This window comes from Lactuca saligna, chromosome 6 (genome assembly GCF_052625555.1).
Source record: "Lactuca saligna cultivar CGN05327 chromosome 6, ASM5262555v1, whole genome shotgun sequence".
Lineage (NCBI taxonomy): Eukaryota > Viridiplantae > Streptophyta > Magnoliopsida > Asterales > Asteraceae > Lactuca > Lactuca saligna.
The window spans coordinates 107,470,929-107,489,797 of NC_136422.1; the positions used below are offsets into that span (position 1 = coordinate 107,470,929).

Below are 18,869 nucleotides of genomic sequence, written 5' to 3' on the forward strand. Positions count from 1 at the left end.
CCCTCTTTATTCTTTCTTCCATCGTTCCCTGACCTAAAAACACAACCACATATAACTCCACATCGTATCTCCAATTGAACGCTAAACAGAGGTCGTCGGTCGGACCTCTGCCATCCTGCCGATTGCACCTCCGCCAGACTTTTCTTCCATCTCTTCCATTTGTGACACCATCTCGACGCCATCAGGTAAGATATTCTTCTTTTCTGTTAATAATTGTTAAAATCAGATACCATTTATGCTTTGAAGTTCTTTATGAAATCAAGATACTTTTTTGTTAGAATGTTATGAATTCTTTATGAAATCATAATTGTTTTTCTCTATTGTTATGAAATTTGTATCCTTTTTTGTTGGATTGTTATGAAATACGTATAAGCTATGAACAAGTTTCATGTTTTTTTGGTTGTATATATGCTTGACAAGATCATACGAAATAGCTCTTAGCAAGTCATGTTTTTTTATTGCAAATAAGCTGATTTGAGAACTTAAAAAAGTTCATATGACATTATTTATGCTTAATAGGACACTGGATTGCTCTAGTATGTCTTCCGGTTTTATAAGTACATAATTCCATATAAAGATAAATGGACTTGCACATGATGGATGTTGATATATGATTAATTTTTTGTTTGTACACTTTTATGATTGAATTAAGTATACTTGATCAGATTATGATTATCATTGTGTTTGTTAATTACAACTCTTTATAATTCATGTCATGTTGTATTATTATCAAATATGTATAAGCTATGATTAGATGTGCTATTGTTATGAAATTTGAATCTTGCCCTCTAATTTCTTCTTCTTCTTTCATTTCGGTGGGATCTTTACAGTGACATATTGAATAAAGATTTTTGGTTACTGATTTATAATTTTTTTTTTTTTAGAAAAGGGCAGTTTGATCTTTTTTTGATTAATTTCAAGATTAGCAAGTATAAGCAAGGTCTGTTGGTTCTCAATTGGTTTTTCTAGATCAATAAACTCAAAATTAGTAGATTATTGAAGATATGGATGAGAGGATTTGTTTTTTACAAGACATATGGTCAAAATTCTATGCTCATGGAATGGTTTGGAATAAAAATGGAGCAGGGGCAATTTGGTCAAAGTGTTATTCTTATGTTTACTGTTGCTCTGTATGAATTTTGGTCAAAGAATAAATCGTTTGAATTGTTGAAAAACAATGAATTTATTTATAACTTTGTAAAAACAATGATTTTTTATAACTTCTATTTGGAATTTTTTAAGGATTTGTGTGTAATTTACATCACCCTTTAGGGCAAAGGGTAAAATGGTCATTTTTTATTAGTCAGGTCATTCAGTCAGACGTAGAATCAAACAACATGGTTTCTTATTCAGTCAGGATTTCTTACCCAGACAGACATTTCTTAGTTAGCACTTTCTTAGTCAGCAACTATCAAACAGGACCTGAGTAATAAACCATGATGTTTGATTGTATATCTGATTAAATGTGTTGACCGGTGCAAAATGACTATTTAACCCTTATGTTGTATATAATAATAATAATAATAATAATAATAATAATAATAATAACAACAATAACAATAATCCCCTATCCTAATAAATAAGTATAATACGTCCACGTGTCACTCTCCCAGCCCTCTAAATCGTGTTTTCCCGCTCAAATTATTAAGTGAATTCCCGAAAATACCCATTGGTCGATTCAACTCACGTTTGAGAAAAATTAGGAACGAGTTTTGCGTTTAAAATAGAAACAGATTCCTCTATTTTACTTATATCTTCTCCTGTTTTTTCTCCTTTTAAATCTGTGGAGTTGTAATCTCCTAGAAGATATAACCCAAATCTCCTTAAATCGGATATATATCACCAATACAAATTAGTAGATTACTTCATTCTTTATTCTTTATCTCCCCCGTTTCTCACTATAACCAGAGGACTAAGGGTGTGTTTGGGATTGCTTTTTGGAGTGAAAAGTCCTTTTGTAAAAAGAACTTTTTATAAAAGAACTTTTTCTAGAAGAAGGTATTTAAAATGTGTTTGGATAGACTTTTAAGACTTTTAAGAGATAAAAGTCAAAAGTCACAAAAAGATAGGATTTCATGACTTTTTAAAAGGCTTCTTTTTAGGCATGACTAAAAGTTAGTTTAAAAGGACTTTTCTATTTTGCCAAACATCTTTTGAACTTTTTTAACTTTTTAGAAAAGTTAAAAGTCCAAAAGTTGTTTTAAAAGCAAAGCCAAACACCCTCTAAGAAGGAGAAGCCGAATTTTGGTAAAATAATTCTTGTTAAGCAACAACCAGAACAGATCATGATTGATCTCTTCCAGGAGATTACAACTCCAAAAGCTTCAATTTTTGAGATTCCGACGAGGCTGAGCGCAGATCCGAGCATTGTTGATCTTTCGGGTGAAGGATGTTGTTTTAAATCCCCATTTTTATGGTAATCATCGATGTTTTTCGTCTCCATTAATTTCCTTATCCTCGAGCAAATCCAATCAGATGTAAACTTTAATCGTTGATCTGCTAATTAGGGTTTCATCGAACTGTTTTGGAGTTGAAGATGGAACTGTTTTGAAAACCTTCAATCATCTCCTTCATAGAAATAGAAAGGTGGATTTCATCGAACAGTTTAACGAAAAGCTTCTTGTGAAACAAGAGAATGAAAATCTTCATATTCTTGATGTAAGAATCTATTCTTTTTACCTATTTGTGAATAAAACATTTGAAAGATCTTGACACCACTGTTTATGTATTTATTTAGGTACGTAATTCTGAGTTAACAGAAGTGAGTAGAACAGAATTCATGACACCATCAGCATTCATCTTTCTATATGAGAAGCAGCTGTTCTTGACATTCAGGAACAAAACAGTTGATGTTTGGAATTTTCGTGGGGAGCTTGTGACATCATTTGAAGATCATTTATTATGGCATCCAGATTGCAACACCAACAATATATATATCACAAGTGATCAGGATCTTATTATTTCATATTGTAAAGTTGATTTTGATGATCCTTTAACAGAAGGAAGTGGTAAATAAATTACTACACTATTTCACATATTCATTACTCTCTTTAATAATCAACAAATTAATATTTTTATTAATGGTGCAACAGCAGGATCGATCAATATCAGCAATATTCTAACAGGAAAATGTCTAGCAGATCCAAAGTTTCACTATTTCAGATAAATTTAATTGATTAGCTTGGCAGTTATTCCATCCTAAGTCCTTCCACTTGGGATTCAAACTCGAACATATAGCAATACTTAAATATAAAATATTTTTATGCATGTTTTGTCCTTGATATGGCTGATTATGTTTCTCTGATCGTAGACAGTGTTACATTTTCTGGAATCGTAGACAGTGTCATATTATGGAGAAAGTGCATTTTGGTCCTTTTATAGAAAAATGAAATTTAATAACAAAACTTTATAAAATATGCAGAAAAATAGCATTGTACTTTATAAAAATATGATTTTTAAATTTTTTTACAAAGGAAAGTACAATGTTTTTGCTTTGTGACTATGTGTTGTAAAAAAAGTTGCAACAAATGTGACTGTTTTGCCCTTGCTCAGAAAACTAATTCTAACTAAAAAAATCAACATGTAACCCTTGGTCCAAAACTACTCAATAATTTGCTAATAGTCACATTTGTTGATTTTTATATACATTTTGGTTAAACATGAACTATTCCTACAAATGCGTATTTTTTAAAAAAAATTACCATAATACCCTTTTAGCTCATAATTGCATTAGAATTTGATTTCCCAACTCTGATGTATTATGATTTTGCTGCATACCCTATTGTAGACTCTAAAAATAAAAGTATCCATTTGGAACTTGCTACCAAGGTAAGATTTTTACCTATGATATTATATTGGTTGTCTCTATTTAAGTATACATCTAAGGGTTAGCATATTCAATTGAGTTTTAACCACCCTTATTTGTTTGGATTCCATGTGTTTCTCAATGACAAAAGACAAAAAAATCAATTTATGATCACTTTTTCAAAGTTGAAAAATTATTTCCAATGATAAACCAACCAAATATCTACAAAGTGCCAAAAATTATTAATTAATGTTTAATGTCTACATCATTATTGTCATCATCTTTGATAAGTATGTAGCTTTTATTTTATTTGTTTATTTATTGAAATAGTTAATTTATTCATTATAGATTTTTTGTATTTATGTAAGATTATTACTAAAAAACATGTAATTCTTAACAATTTATATTAATTTTTTTTAATAAAATCCTTGTAATACACGGATCTTACACCTAGTAATATTAATATTAGTAATGATGTCGTGTACACCTTATACACATTTTGTTTATTTGTCTTTTTCCTTCCTGATTGATAATTTGATATCCAAAAAAACATGTATACTTTTTGTTGCTTCTTTCATTTGTCTTTCTCTTTCTTTTTCTTCCTCCTTACTGTCAAAGAGTCAAAGAAGAAGCCACACCCAAACATGAAATACTTGTTGGTGGTTGTTTTCCTTTTCCGACAAGATTAAAGAGACAACAACCTCTTGCACCTCTTTTTTCCGGTGAGATCAAAGAGGCAACAAACTTTTCGCGTTATGTCTGATCAGGAAAGAAGAAGCAACACAGGAGCTACCGGAGCAACCCCCCTTCGACAGATCTGCCATCACCGGTCTAATCTTCTCTACCCTACCTTCCCCTTTGGCCCTTTCGTGTTTCTTTTTGCTAATCCTCCACCAGACCACATTGTTTGCTGCCTCTGTTCGTGTTTCTTTTTCCCTTTCTAGGGATTAAAATGATGGCTAAGAGGAACGACAATGTGAGGTTGGTGCTGATTCAAGGGAAATGGTGGAATCGATTTCATACTTTCTCAGTCAGTAAGATTTTTTGTGTCGACCGAGTCAGACGACATTGTTGACTCAGTCAGATGCAAAAAGAAGACATATCAAACACATGGAGTTGACCGAGTCAGACATTTTTGTCTGACCTAACCCAATCAGATCCAAATCAACCAGCCTAAATTGAGCAATTTACCTTAATAGTCAACGACATCCAACACCTTGGAAAACACGGTGAAAAGTTACAATTTAAAACAAATTTATAGATGGAAACGAAGAAGAAAATACCGACTTTTCCCCAACTACAAGTAAAGAAGGTTTTGGAGAAGTGGAATCTTCTACAAGCAATAAAAGCTTCATCCTTTTAGCATGGAAAACAAATACCAAGTTAGTTCCACAAAAAAGATAGTAAAATTAACATAATATTAAATCAAATAAACTTAAATATGAGTTTGGGGAACTGAATTAAGAAGAAAACTAAAGCAACCCAAACCTTTTTTTCCTACGATTTTGGAAGTTTTTATAACTCGGACTTCTAACTCTGTCTTCAATTCATTAGCATACTTTTTTTTTCGATACTTCCATTTTAGAAATATGTTTTTTTATAAAAAACTGAATCAACGTAGACTTGGAAATGACATGGAAAACGACATATTCCAAATACAAAAAATGAATGGACAAATGTTATGACCATTTAAATTATATCAATAATGTATGTATACATGTCATCATCAGATGGATAAAAGAGGAAACATGTCATTTTTAGATGGATAAAGAAGGATTCTTAACATACTTTTTTTCCAACATGACGACCGATTGCTATTTCTATGTCGATCAACCGATCATTAATTTCATTGATATATTTTTTGTTGACAATATACTCTAAAGAACCTCCAATAATGTGCTAAAAATGAAAAGATAACATTAATCGAAAAATAGACATGTCGTCAAGTATTCGAATAAATGCAAAAAATGGAAAGATTGCATTAATCGAAAAGCAGCCATGTCATAAGCCATTTGAATAAAACTTCAATCGACAACTTCTTGTTCTTCGTCACCAACTCATACTAAAAGAAATATGAAATCGTGGATTAGTCGGTGCTTTCATATTCTTAATCAAAGACCAAAACACATGCATAGGCTAGAGTTAATTTATAATTTATGCTTAAGTGTCACGTCTAATTACCGACATGTTCAAAGGAACACACAACATTGAGATAATATCATTTGGTGCGGAAGTAGGGAACATCTCAATAAAAGAATCCAAAATCTTTATATAAAAACAATTACAACAATTAAGTAATCCATTCGACAGTCGGTATTCTCTAATACTATTATCGAGCATCAAAATTGTGACAACCCGAGAATTTTTTGCTTTGAAGACACAGTCAATCAACTCAACTGGGTGTCAAACTCATTAGTACGGAGTTCTAGCCCGGTTAAAGGTCATTCTAAGGAGTTTTGAGCCTAATACACTTAAGGAATAAGTGTTAGGAAGTACCAGCTAGGACCACAGTGTAACATGCAAACCTTAAACTCCATCAAGAGGAGTTTATAGCCAAGTTACCAAGAGTTTATAGCCGTAAACTCAAGGGGGCGTAAACTCACCTCTCTCTCTCTCTCTCTTTCTCTCTCTCTCTCTCTCTCTATATATATATATATATATATATATATATATATATATATATCCTTTCATTGGCCAATTTTCTCTCATTCTCTCTCAACTATCATCCCGATCTTCAAAAATCGTAAGTGTTCTTTCTTCAGTTGTTATTAATCCTTCTTAACTAGCATCATCTCCTGATTTTATCCATAAAAATCATGTTTGTATAGATATTCAAGTTCCACCAAGAACACCAAGAACACACACTAGTGTTCTTAGCTAATATCAACCATTTCAAGCTTCTAGATCACAAGTGTTATTCCCTATACTTCATATCTAGTTAGTATCCATGCTTAGACACTTGAAAACATCAAGAACACAAGATCAAATAGAGTTTACGGCTAGGCCATCTCCTAAGGTCGTAAACCCCTTTTAGGTGCCCATTTGGACCATAAACCCTATAGGATGCAAGGCAAGTTACCCAGAACCCTTCCTTTATGATTGAAGGACCTTAAACTTCACTCAAATCCATCATGACCATGAGTTTACGATCGTAAACCCCTTTGGGCCGTAAACTCATCAAAAGCCTCATTTGAGGTGGTCTTTCTCATGCAAGTATAGAACAAAAGTCCCAAAGCATCCCTAGCCTTCAAACTCACTCTTAGCCATGTTTGACCATAAGTTTATGACCGTAAACTCCCTTGGGCTGTAAACCCATGGTAGTAAACTCATGTGAGTGCCATCTACCTTCCTTTGTTGAATCACATGTGATTCCAACACTTGGTCAAAGTGTTTCCTAGTCCCGGAAGGTGTTTCCTTTCATATAGTTGCATATAAACACTATATTCATGCCAATATGTGTCATTATATGTCATTTAGGACTTGTGTCTCGGGACTTCATTCATAGAACTTCTCATCCTTACATGCATACCCGTTTGAATCACCCACATCAAGTGAGTTCATACCCCGTAATGAATCTTTTAACTGTTTTAAATGCTTTTAGGGGGGGATACAAGTTGAACACAATGATAATTATGTAATTATTTGTTATAAATATTGTTCAAAATGTTGCTTATGTCTTCTATAAGTGGTCAAAACATCTCAAAAACTATTTTACAGTTATGTTGCTTTATAGTTTAACAAAACTCCGTTTTTAAAGTACAAGCATAACTTTGTAGTAAAATGAGTCTTTTCAATAACAGTTCAAGTAAAATACCAGTAAACTATAAAGGGTATAGTTTAGAGAGTTAGTTCATACTAGATACAATACACGATAACATAAGAGAACACACAATAAAGATAAACACGGAGGAAGATACAATACACGATAACAAAACAAACATAACAAGGTGTTATAACATGGAACAATTACAGGATCTAACTATACCAATGAATCACTAACACATTGTTCTAAACAAAAGATGATAGTTATATTGGGTATACATGATCACATAATCTTAATGTAGATGTTTACGGCTTGCAATTATTGCAGACGTCGCGTTTGGTTCCCATAATCTTTTGACAGGGAGAGCATTTAGTATGGGATCTAGTCATCACATTATACCTTAATACTCAATTTAAGGCAATTAATACATTAGTAGTCACTTTATAATATACTACAATATTTACAATTTACAAACGACAAATAGAACAGTCGGGTCTAGTACATTCAGTAGAAAAGGACCATAATGCTAACCTTATGATTCCCTAATGTATACATTAAGGGATATATATATATATATATATATATATATATATATATATATATATATATATATATAGTATCCGACAGGGAAGAGGATGTGTGCCTTCCGCTTTATTTCCTGTTCATCGTTTGGTTGTGGGCTTAGAGCAGATTCACCCAACCTATTATCTATTCGATTTTAGTTATATATATGTTTTGTACACATTAAGTCATCATAAGGGGTACCAGGTATGGGTCAAGTCATAGGATACTAATTCAATGCACACTTTTGCTAGTACAAAACATACTTTTCAAACAGAACTTTGGATATACAAAACTAGAAACTTACCAGTAAAGGGTTTAATCCATTTTATTAAACCAGTGTAGACTTAAAGGACTTTAGGTGATTGACTTTGTAATACCTTGGTTTATACATCATGGTTATATATCATTAATACCCAATAGGCCGTTGGATGTGTGTTTTCCACCTTATTTCTTGTTCCTTGTTTTGTTGTGGGCTTATGGCAAATTCACCCAATTAATTATCTATTCAATATTGGATTATATATAGCCAATATAAACTAAGTAATTATAGAAGTAATCACTGTGGTCACTATTTTACTATAAGAAATAAGGGTTTTCTTAAAGAATCTTTTCATAAAATATAAAGGAACCATTACAATTAACTCCATGAGTAACAAGCAAATACACTAGGGTTATATACAATAAAGACCTAACAAACAATGGGATGTGTGCTATCCACTTTACTTCCTGTTCCTTGTTTGGTTGTGGAATTAGGGCAGAAGCGCCCAGTCGATGTTTGTTTACTCCGAGTTTTATATAACTTGTATTCATTTAGTACTCATAGAAAGGATTGTAGAATCATTTTTACATATCTTTCATCTAAGTAGGAAATATAGGATTTTCTAGAGGAACATGCAAACTTTTCTACACATAACTTCCACTTTACATAACTTATAACTTACTACATTTTTCAACTACATTTTACAACAAATTTCTACAACTTACTTACATCACTAAAATCTTATGAACTCACCAGCTTAATTGCTGACAAACTCTTTTAAATAACTTGTATTCTCAGGAAACTAGTAGACAGGTACTCGCGCTGGGAATTTAGAAGATGGAGCAATATAGTTTCAAGTATTGTTTTGTTATTTGCTTATGTACTCTATGTTTTGTGAACACACACATTGTAAACACTTTCTTTCTAATGAAATGGTTGTTCATTACTTTGCTTACCATGATGCATGTCTTGTGATATTAAACATGACGTCCTCCACCCCCAAACGTTTCTACCGTTCTGATTTTGGGTTGTGACAAAAATTTATTCGTTCAATCTTTTTATACTTCATGATTCGAATCCTATAGTTTGAGTCTATTATGATTTTGTTTATATTTTATCCGTAGTTTCATTAAGATTGTTTGTATTATGTATATTTTTATATTGTGATTTTTTATGTTATGTAATTGTAATTAATAAAACAACATTTTATAATTGATCATATTTATTATATAGGTTTTAGTAAATACCACAAAACTAAAACTAAAATTTACCTGGTTGTTAATGCATGACTAAAGTCGTGAAGATATATAATAATTAGCTGTTTTGCTATTTATTTTAAACATAAATCTATCTACTGGATTGTTAATATTTTCGATTCTTTATACAACAACTGCTAACTTTTTTATAAGCTTTTATTCGATTGCAACTAATCCCTTTTGATCACATACAAATGGTACACAAACAAAGTAAGATGTTCATTAAAACTTTAAAAACCCATATATATATATATATATATATATATATATATATATATATATATATATATAGAGAGAGAGAGAGAGAGAGAGAGAGAGAGAGAGAAAGAGAGAGAGAGAGACGGACGAATAAGATGAATTAAATTAAAAATAATGATTATTAAGTATTACAAATAAATTTCATATTATATTGTATAGGTCAAATCAAATTATGTTTCCATTGTTCTTCAAATGCATCTTTTTCACTTCCTTCGGTTGCAAAAAGTCATTTCATAAAAACATCACAATCATCAATCAAATATCATAAAACAAACAAACATTGCATCATATAACAAACATGAAGATAGCCATCACTTTTCCAACAATATTAATTAAGGCTAAAATATGAAGCAAATACAATAATTAAGACTTTATAACCAAGTAAATAATAATTACCAAAAAGAAAAAAGAATGATACATCAGAAAAGACAATGTCTAATAACTTTTTCCACTTACCCCAAATTTTCAATACCAAAAATACAATTCTAGCTAAAGCACATTGAATAATATAGTTTTTAGCAAGAAGCTTGTTATGATCAAACTGAAAAAGCATATTGAGACTAATTGGATATGTCTATTGTTCACATCTAGAAGCTTGTTGTATGCTCTAAGGATATGAGATATTTAGAGAAGAAGTTGTCGAACAATAAAATCTTAACTTAAAAACAAAGGCCATGATGGATGGTTTTAGGTAGAAAAAAAAACATGTTTGATGTTCACAACTTAATAATATAGAATTAATACTATTTTTTTATACATTGACATCGCAAAAAAAAAAAAAAGAATCGTTTCACAATCACATTCACCATTTTATCTATAGGAATTGGGGAACACTTTACACCGTAAGTCCTAAAAAACAAACAATTAAATGCATCATCGTTATCAGGTAGTGGCCGATTGACAGGCCGAGAAAAATCTGCTTCATGCGTGTATAAAAGGGTAAAAAGGTAAATCAAGTGTCAATTGTAAAACCAATGAAATTTCACATCATCATTGTGATCAAATTCAATTCTTAAAGAGTGGCTCATGTTTATAAGGAAAACATGCAAGAAATATCAATGTCATTTGCCTTGTCAACCAATATAAAAAAAATCAGATAAAACTACCAAACCGAGAAGACGAGTCTACACTTTGAAAAATAAATTCTAAACCCACGACTTTGCTTGATCCCAAACACCTCTCATCCATCATCAAAACCTATTGATATTTTTCCAAATTAATCCTTAACTTTAACTATTTTAAGTATTGATCCCTAACCCAAAAAATATGACTATTATGACCTTATCAAATATATCTCAATTATAAATGGTCCGTATAATTGAGAAGTAATAATAAAATATGAAAAAGAAAAAGAAAAGGTAAAAATACCAATTCACATATATTTAACATTGTTTTTTTTTTTTGATGATATGTGTCGGAAGGACTATCTCCATAATATCAATAAAACATAAGGACCAAGTTTGTCCATTTTGTTGATGTTGGATTATATATACTTATTTCGCTAAAGCACATGGATCATTATGTAATTTTCTCTTTTGTTTATTTATAATTAGTTAGCTTGAGTGATTTTATTGCTAATTTTCTTCTGTTAGTCTTACATGATTAAAAAGGTTTTCAAATAAGATAATTAAGTTTTCTAAATGCAATTTGAGTTTTATTTATTATTATATATATTTTTTTAAAGTTTTGAATATTGATTGATGAACATTTTTCCTTATTCATGTCATTTGTAGAAATATGTGCTTATTGACATTTGACAATTTTTTTTTCATATTTGATGATTCCACTTAACACTACTAATTTATCGGATAATTTTGTTGTGCATTTACCCTTATATCTCTATCTTAGATATTAGTATGAATGGTTTATGTAATGGAACTAGGGTACACACGATATCATTATATAATCATACTATAGAAGCATGTTTTATATATGAAGTAATAATGGAAATCGACCGTTTAGTCCAAGAATGCATTTTACACCTTTAAGCAAAATGGATTCCTTTCGAAATTCAAACAAAACAATTTATATTTGATGTATGTTTTCTTATGACAATAAATAAGAGTGAAATCTAATCATTATCCAATATTAGTTTGTTTCCAAGACGACTAGTTCTCACTCATGGTCAGTTGCATGTTTTCTTATCGAGAGAAAATAGTACAAAACTATTATAATTATTAATTTTAGATTAGGATAATAGACTTATCAATAAACATCTATTATTGTATATAAATAAGTCTTTGGGAATTCATCTTTTTGTTATTTGAACAATATTGCTACAAACTTAAAGTGCCTAATTATTCCTTACTTCATTCAAATCCTATTAGGAAATATCATTTTAAAATCCTTAGTGTTTACTCCTTACTATTTAAATTTTATGATTAAAGACTATGTTTTTCTTATTATCTATTTTTGAATTTGTCAACTGTGTAGTACATGAGTTTATAACTTAATAGTTATCATATAAACAACAAATATTTATACATAGTATTACAATTTAAATGTAAAAAAATTGTGTTTATACAGACAATATGGTTTAAAAAAAGGTTATACAATTTCAAATGTAAGCAAATTATTTATACGGTTTCAAATGGAGAATTATCAACATTGAATGAAAATTGAAAAACGATATCTAATGTGAAACAAAGAATGGAGTGTTAAAATCTATAATAAATGAAAACTTAATGCAAGAATTGAAAAAGATGAAAACTTAATGTTGGGCCACTTTTTTCATTTTTGTCATGTTATCATACTATGTCAACTTTACATAAGCATATAGTGTTATGCCATCTTGCCACATCACCAAAGACTAACACATTAACATGACATGTCAACGTATAACTATGTCGAAAGGTTAAATGGTCAACATTAGGGATAAAAAGTAGGTTAAACTCGACCCGGATAGACCCGAACCTGAAAAAACCAAGAACATGTTAACGAGATTTTATAGGACCAGAAACCGAACCGGTATATAGGAACCATTTCCAGATAAGGTACCGGGTAAAGTGGATCTGGAACCGAAAAATTCAAAAATATAAAAATGAGTCGATTGGTACCAGGTAAAGTAAGTCATTGAATATTAAACTAAAAATAAATAATTATAGTAAAAAAACATATACAAACTCTAAACTATATGTTGGAAAAAACCACATGCTAATCCGATTTCAAACGAATTATATATGCATGTTTTAAAATTTCATCGAATAAAAGAAACTGAAAAACAGAAAATTTTCAGTTTGATATCTCAACATTTGGGAGATTGTAAGTCAATGGATATGAAACCAAAAATGACATAATTATAGTTTAAAATCATGTACACACTCTAAACTAAACGTTAAAAAAAACCGTTTGCTAATCCAACTACAAACGAAGTAGATATGCATATTTTAAAACTTTTACATAATACAAAAAAATTTAAAAATTTCAGTTTTGATTTCCCGAATTTGGTGGATTGCAAACGAATATGAAACCAAAAATGACAAATTATTGTCTAAAATCATATACAAACTATAAACTACACTCAAGAAAAAATCTCACGTCAATCTAACTTCAAATGAATGAGATATGCATGTTTTAAATTTTTCATAGAAATCAGTTCCGGTTCTTAAACTCGGTTTACCTGAACCTGACAGACCCAAAACTCAGATTACCCAGAATCCGGATAAATCTATTCTTTAAACCGGAGCTCGGACTGGTTCTACAGATTGCGGTTCTAATGGTTTCGGTTTTGGTTCGGTTCCGATTTCCATTCCGATCCAACTTTTAGGTTTTAATTTTTAAATCTCTAGTCAACATTATAAAAACTATTTAGAAATCTAATTGACCAAATTATAACGAAAAAAATTAATACAATATAATAATTGACTTTTAAAAAAAATACTTTTTAATTCTTTAAGAAATCTGATTAGTTGTACTTGGACACCACTTAGAATATTAGCCCAGATACTATGGGCTTTTTCGGGTTTGGCCCAATTTCTTTGTCCCCTTGCCTCCAATCCTTTCCACCTTATCTCACTGCTCAGTAATCACTACAGGCGTAATCTGCAGTTCAGCACAATCTTGTTTCTCTTGCACAAACGCACAAATGGCGTCCCTGGCACAGCAAATTGGTGGTCTGAGATGCCCATCTCTCTCAACAACTCATCTATCAAGAAAATCCTCTTTCAGTTATAACAGTATCAATCAAACAATCAAGAGAGTTCAAACAACGAAGGCTGCTGCTGCTGTGGTATCTAACGCGCAAACCAGAGAGAGGATGAAACTGAAAGAGATGTTTGAAGAGGCTTACGAGAGGTGCCGCACAGCTCCGTATGAAGGTGTTGCATTCACCGTTGAAGATTTCCACAGTGCCATCGAGAAGTTCGACTACAATTCTGAAATCGGATCCAAGGTACGTAGCTATGTGTCTTAAGTATATATTCATATGGATTTGTTTTTCATTTTGATACAAAAGTAGTTCTATTCCTATTCCTAGCTAATATTGTAAGATTTAATTGAGTAGACAGTTCAAATTCATCAAATTTTGAAGCTGCAAATTTACTTGCTTGACGTCCATAAGCAAATGTATACCTCGTTTCTGAAGGGATAATTGCTAGAAATATTCGATGGTTTTTATATAGTTTACAGAAAGTTTGAATGATTCTGTAATAATTTTCAAATACAGTTACCATAATTAGAAATGAGCAAGTTGTTCGCAATAGAACTGCGACTTTCACATTTTGAAACAATTTGAGCAATATTTAGCTTAGTTGAAATTGGTTTTTGGGTTTCTTAACTAGAACTCTACATTGAGTTTAAGTAATCAAGTATTTATCATAATGAGTGAAATCATGTTTCAAATTTATTGCAAGTTTGTGAATCCACACTTGCATGAGTGGAGATTTGATGATGATTATGATTGTGATGATCTCATCTTACTTATATATTTTCTTTTAAAACTAGCATTGACAATCATGCTATGGTGTAGGTGAAAGGTACAGTTTTCAATGTAGATGCCAATGGAGCATACATTGACATAACTGCAAAATCTTCTGCATTTTTACCTGTTAGAGAAGCAAGTATTCATGGCATAAAGCATGTAGAAGAAGCAGGCATAGTCCCTGGTATGCGTGATGAATTTATAATTATTGGTGAAAATGAACATGATGATAGCTTAATCTTGAGCTCACGCCAAATTCAGTATGATCTTGCATGGGAAAGATGTAGACAACTTCAAGCCGAAGATGTTGTTCTTAAGGGTAAGGTAAGATGTCCAAAAAATAAAAAATCTTTATTCATTTCATACAACACTTATTCAAGACAAACATCATTTATCCATGTGACACTTAATGGAAATGTTCTCATGATTAATCTCTTGTTTTTTTTTTCTTCTCATGTATTTGTGAAGGTTGTTGGTGCCAATAAAGGTGGAGTTGTTGCAATTGTTGAGGGACTTCGTGGATTCGTTCCATTTTCACAAATTTCCTCTGTATGTTTCCATATTTTCCTTTCATCCCTCTTTTCATTTTTTTTTTGTATTGTATTTTGTTATTATAACACACCTATTCAATGCAAAATTGAAGTGTAATGTAATAATTTTTCAGACGTCAAATGCGGAAGAGCTTCTTGAGCAAGAAATTCCACTAAAGTTTGTGGAGGTAGATGAAGAACAATCAAGACTCATTTTGAGTAACCGTAAGGCCAGGGCTGATAGTCAGGCACAACTTGGAATCGGTTCAGTTGTGACTGGAACGGTTCAGAGCCTGAAACCCTACGGGGCTTTCATTGATATTGGCGGAGTCAATGGGCTTCTCCATGTTAGTCAAATCAGTCATGATCGTGTCTCTGACATTGCAACCGTTCTTCAACCCGGTGATACTCTCAAGGTATAAATTGTAATTTTTTTTTTTTTTTTTAGTCATTGTACACAGGACAGAACAAAACAGATTGTACTGTGTTTGGCATGCATTGTACTTGGACTGACTGAGACTGATGTCAACGAGACAAAAATTGTAATCTTTTGTCCCACCAAAAAAGATGGAACTAGGTGGACTATCTCTTGTTTGCGCAAAAGACGTAAATGCCCTCCTCACCCTCATCATTGAAAATATACCTAGAAAGCTTGTTTAGTGTAACAAATGCAGCCTTCGGCTGCATTTGTTACAAGGGACTAGATATGCTTTCTGTAGTAGTTTTCGATGATGAGGATGAGGAGGGCATTTACGTCTTTTACGCAAACAAGAGATAGCCCACCTAGTTCCATCTTTTTAGGTGGGACAAAAGATTACAATTTTTGTCCCGTTGGCATAGTCTTGGTCAGTCCAAGTACAATACATGTCAAACGCAGTACAATCTTTACTGTTATGTCTCGCATTGGAAACATGAAATGGAATGAGTATTTTGTTGTGTGCAGGTGATGGTATTAAGTCATGATCGTGAGAGAGGGCGTGTTAGTCTATCTACCAAGAAACTAGAGCCAACTCCTGGAGACATGATTCGAAACCCGAAGTTAGTTTTTGAGAAGGTAAATAGCTTTTTAGCTTTAATAAAGATTAAAGTGATCTTTATTGTTCATTTACAATATGGGAAAATACCAAAAGCACTTGAATGTTCTTCATTTTATCCATTTAGCCACTTCATGATTTTCTGTAGTATGATAGAGTGCAAATAAATCATCGTTCAGTTTAATAGCATTTCTCATTAACATGATTCGTAGGGTTATGAAGTTTTAAAACCCAACTTAACTAAACCAGACAACTTCATTTCTAACTCAGTGATCTAAATATAATAGCTAAACGAGCTTAAATGCAAGCAATAACAATGTACTTATATTTATTTATTTATTTTTGCATCCCACTTTCGTTTATATCTATAACATCGTATATTCAATTTTGTTTCTTATTAAGACATTGTACTTTGAATAAATTAACAAATTATAGCATTTACTTTCATTTTTTACTTATTTAGGAGACTGTACTTTAAATTATCTACCCAATTATACTGATTTTCTTATTAGGACACTGTACTTTGAAAAGTCTACCCAATTTTAGTAGTGAAAATTACTTTGTATTTGAATGATGTTGTTATAATTGAGTTAAATTTTTTAAAGTAGGATGTTGTAATAGGAATAAAAGAAAGTAGGATGTTATAATAAACAAATCAATATAAGTGCATTGCTATTTCTTGCATTTAACAATGTTATTTATCATTGATAAATTAGATTCTCTTGTTATTTACAGGCGGAGGAGATGGCTATGACCTTCAGACAAAGGATTGCACAAGCCGAAGCCATGGCTAGGGCCGACATGCTTAGATTCTCCCCCGAGGTATATGACCATTTTACCCCTTCGACACAACAATAGTATTTTCAATTGCTTTCATTTTTCGTAAATAAAAGAAATGAAAGTAGGATGCTATAATATTCAAATAGATAAAATGAATTTTAACCAAGAGATATACTTTTGCTTTTGTAGAGCGGATTGACCTTGAATTCAGACGGGACATTAGGTCCACTTGGTGCAGACTTGCCTGCGGAGGGTTTGGATTTAAACGAAAGCCCACCGGGCGAAGAAGTTTAAATGTATCTTTTTGTTTGTTGTATTTAATGTAAAAAAGATAATTATGCTTCATATGGAAGCTACAAAGTGATTTCCTATTCCATTTCGGTCTCCTTGTTGTTGTATTTAATGTAGAAAGATTCTTTTGCAGAGCTAGATAATTGCAAATTTTATCTCAGTTTAATGCATGTCAAACGCAGTTCAAGATCTTATTATCTTATTGGCCATTTTGGTTGGGATTTGATTCAAATTATGATACATAATAGTCTTTTCGACTCAAGTAGTGAATACTATACTTTGCTTTGTAAAAGATGTTGATGTAGTATTAGGCTATCCCCAATGGGAGTTCAATGGAGAGTTTAATGAGCAAAATAAAGTTGGCATTTTAGGTAGAGTTTAATGAATGGCGGTTTAATCCTCATTCAACCGTGTAATAGGATTTTTTTTCTCAATTTAATATAACAATTTATATAGAAAGTAACATTTTATTTTATTTTATTTTATTATTTTTGCAATAAACAAACTATATATTTTTATTTTTTGATTTCTAATTTATTTTATTTTATATTCAATAATTTAATTTATTAAGTTAATTTATATTTTTTATTCTAAACAATAAAAAAATGTAGTATAAATCTTAAAAATATTTTAAAAAGATAACATCTTATTTATTTAATGTATTATTGGTAACTTTTAATTTCTAAATTGTAATATTTAATTAATACTTATTCCTTCCCAAAATTATTGTTCACAAACAAAAAACATACAAATTAAGGAAACATTAATTACCACTAACTTTATTACATGAAATAACAATTATACCCTTTTGTTGCATTTAATTCCAACATTTGTTGCATTTAATTTTATGGTATGCTAACTAATAATAAAGAGTATTTTGGTCAAAAAAATATTTATTTTTAGAAGTTGACTATTATTTTGGAACAAACCAAGAAGGAAACATGGACTATTAATATGGGACAGTTGGAGTATTTAGTACTTATAACTTTGAATTTTTAATTAATGTGATATTCTAGTTTTATTTATGAATATTATTTATAAAAATATATGTGGCATTGCATTGAACTCTTAAGAGTTTAATAGATAAAATGGTATAGTTAGTGGAATGTTGATAATCCAATCCACTGAACTCTTAAGAGTTCAATGTATCGGAGATGACCTTATGTAATCGTTAGGTATAATCATACATACTCCAAAATGACACGAAGATGTGATTGTGGTTGGGTGTTTATCTTTGATTTAACGCAATTCACATCATTTTATCAAGAGCTTATTTGGTAATCATGTAGCATATCAAGTCTAATATTAATTACAGTTAGTTAACAATCGTGGCCAGCCTCGGAAGTGCATAGAAATCCTTGTAATGTGTAACCGTTGGTCCTGGAATTTGAACATTCGTGTATGAATCAAT

The 18,869-nt window shown here is 31.1% G+C and overlaps 2 protein-coding genes across 2 annotated transcripts; both read left to right on the forward strand.

Annotated features, from left to right (window-relative positions):
* The first annotated feature begins 2,216 nt into the window (after window positions 1-2,216).
* LOC145001790 (uncharacterized) lies at window positions 2,217-3,203 on the forward strand. The gene is made up of 4 exons (XM_078961138.1): window positions 2,217-2,416; window positions 2,508-2,658; window positions 2,738-3,008; window positions 3,093-3,203. Exons 1-4 carry the CDS (start codon window positions 2,286-2,288, stop codon window positions 3,164-3,166), a joined length of 627 nt encoding a protein of 208 aa, XP_078817264.1. The 5' UTR covers window positions 2,217-2,285; the 3' UTR covers window positions 3,167-3,203.
* Window positions 3,204-13,921: 10,718 nt separating this feature from the next.
* LOC145000997 (small ribosomal subunit protein bS1c-like) lies at window positions 13,922-17,624 on the forward strand. Its single transcript, XM_078960313.1, has 7 exons — window positions 13,922-14,295; window positions 14,872-15,147; window positions 15,292-15,372; window positions 15,488-15,769; window positions 16,297-16,407; window positions 17,123-17,209; window positions 17,357-17,624. Exons 1-7 carry the CDS (start codon window positions 13,990-13,992, stop codon window positions 17,459-17,461), a joined length of 1,248 nt encoding a protein of 415 aa, XP_078816439.1. The 5' UTR covers window positions 13,922-13,989; the 3' UTR covers window positions 17,462-17,624.
* Window positions 17,625-18,869: the final 1,245 nt, after the last annotated feature.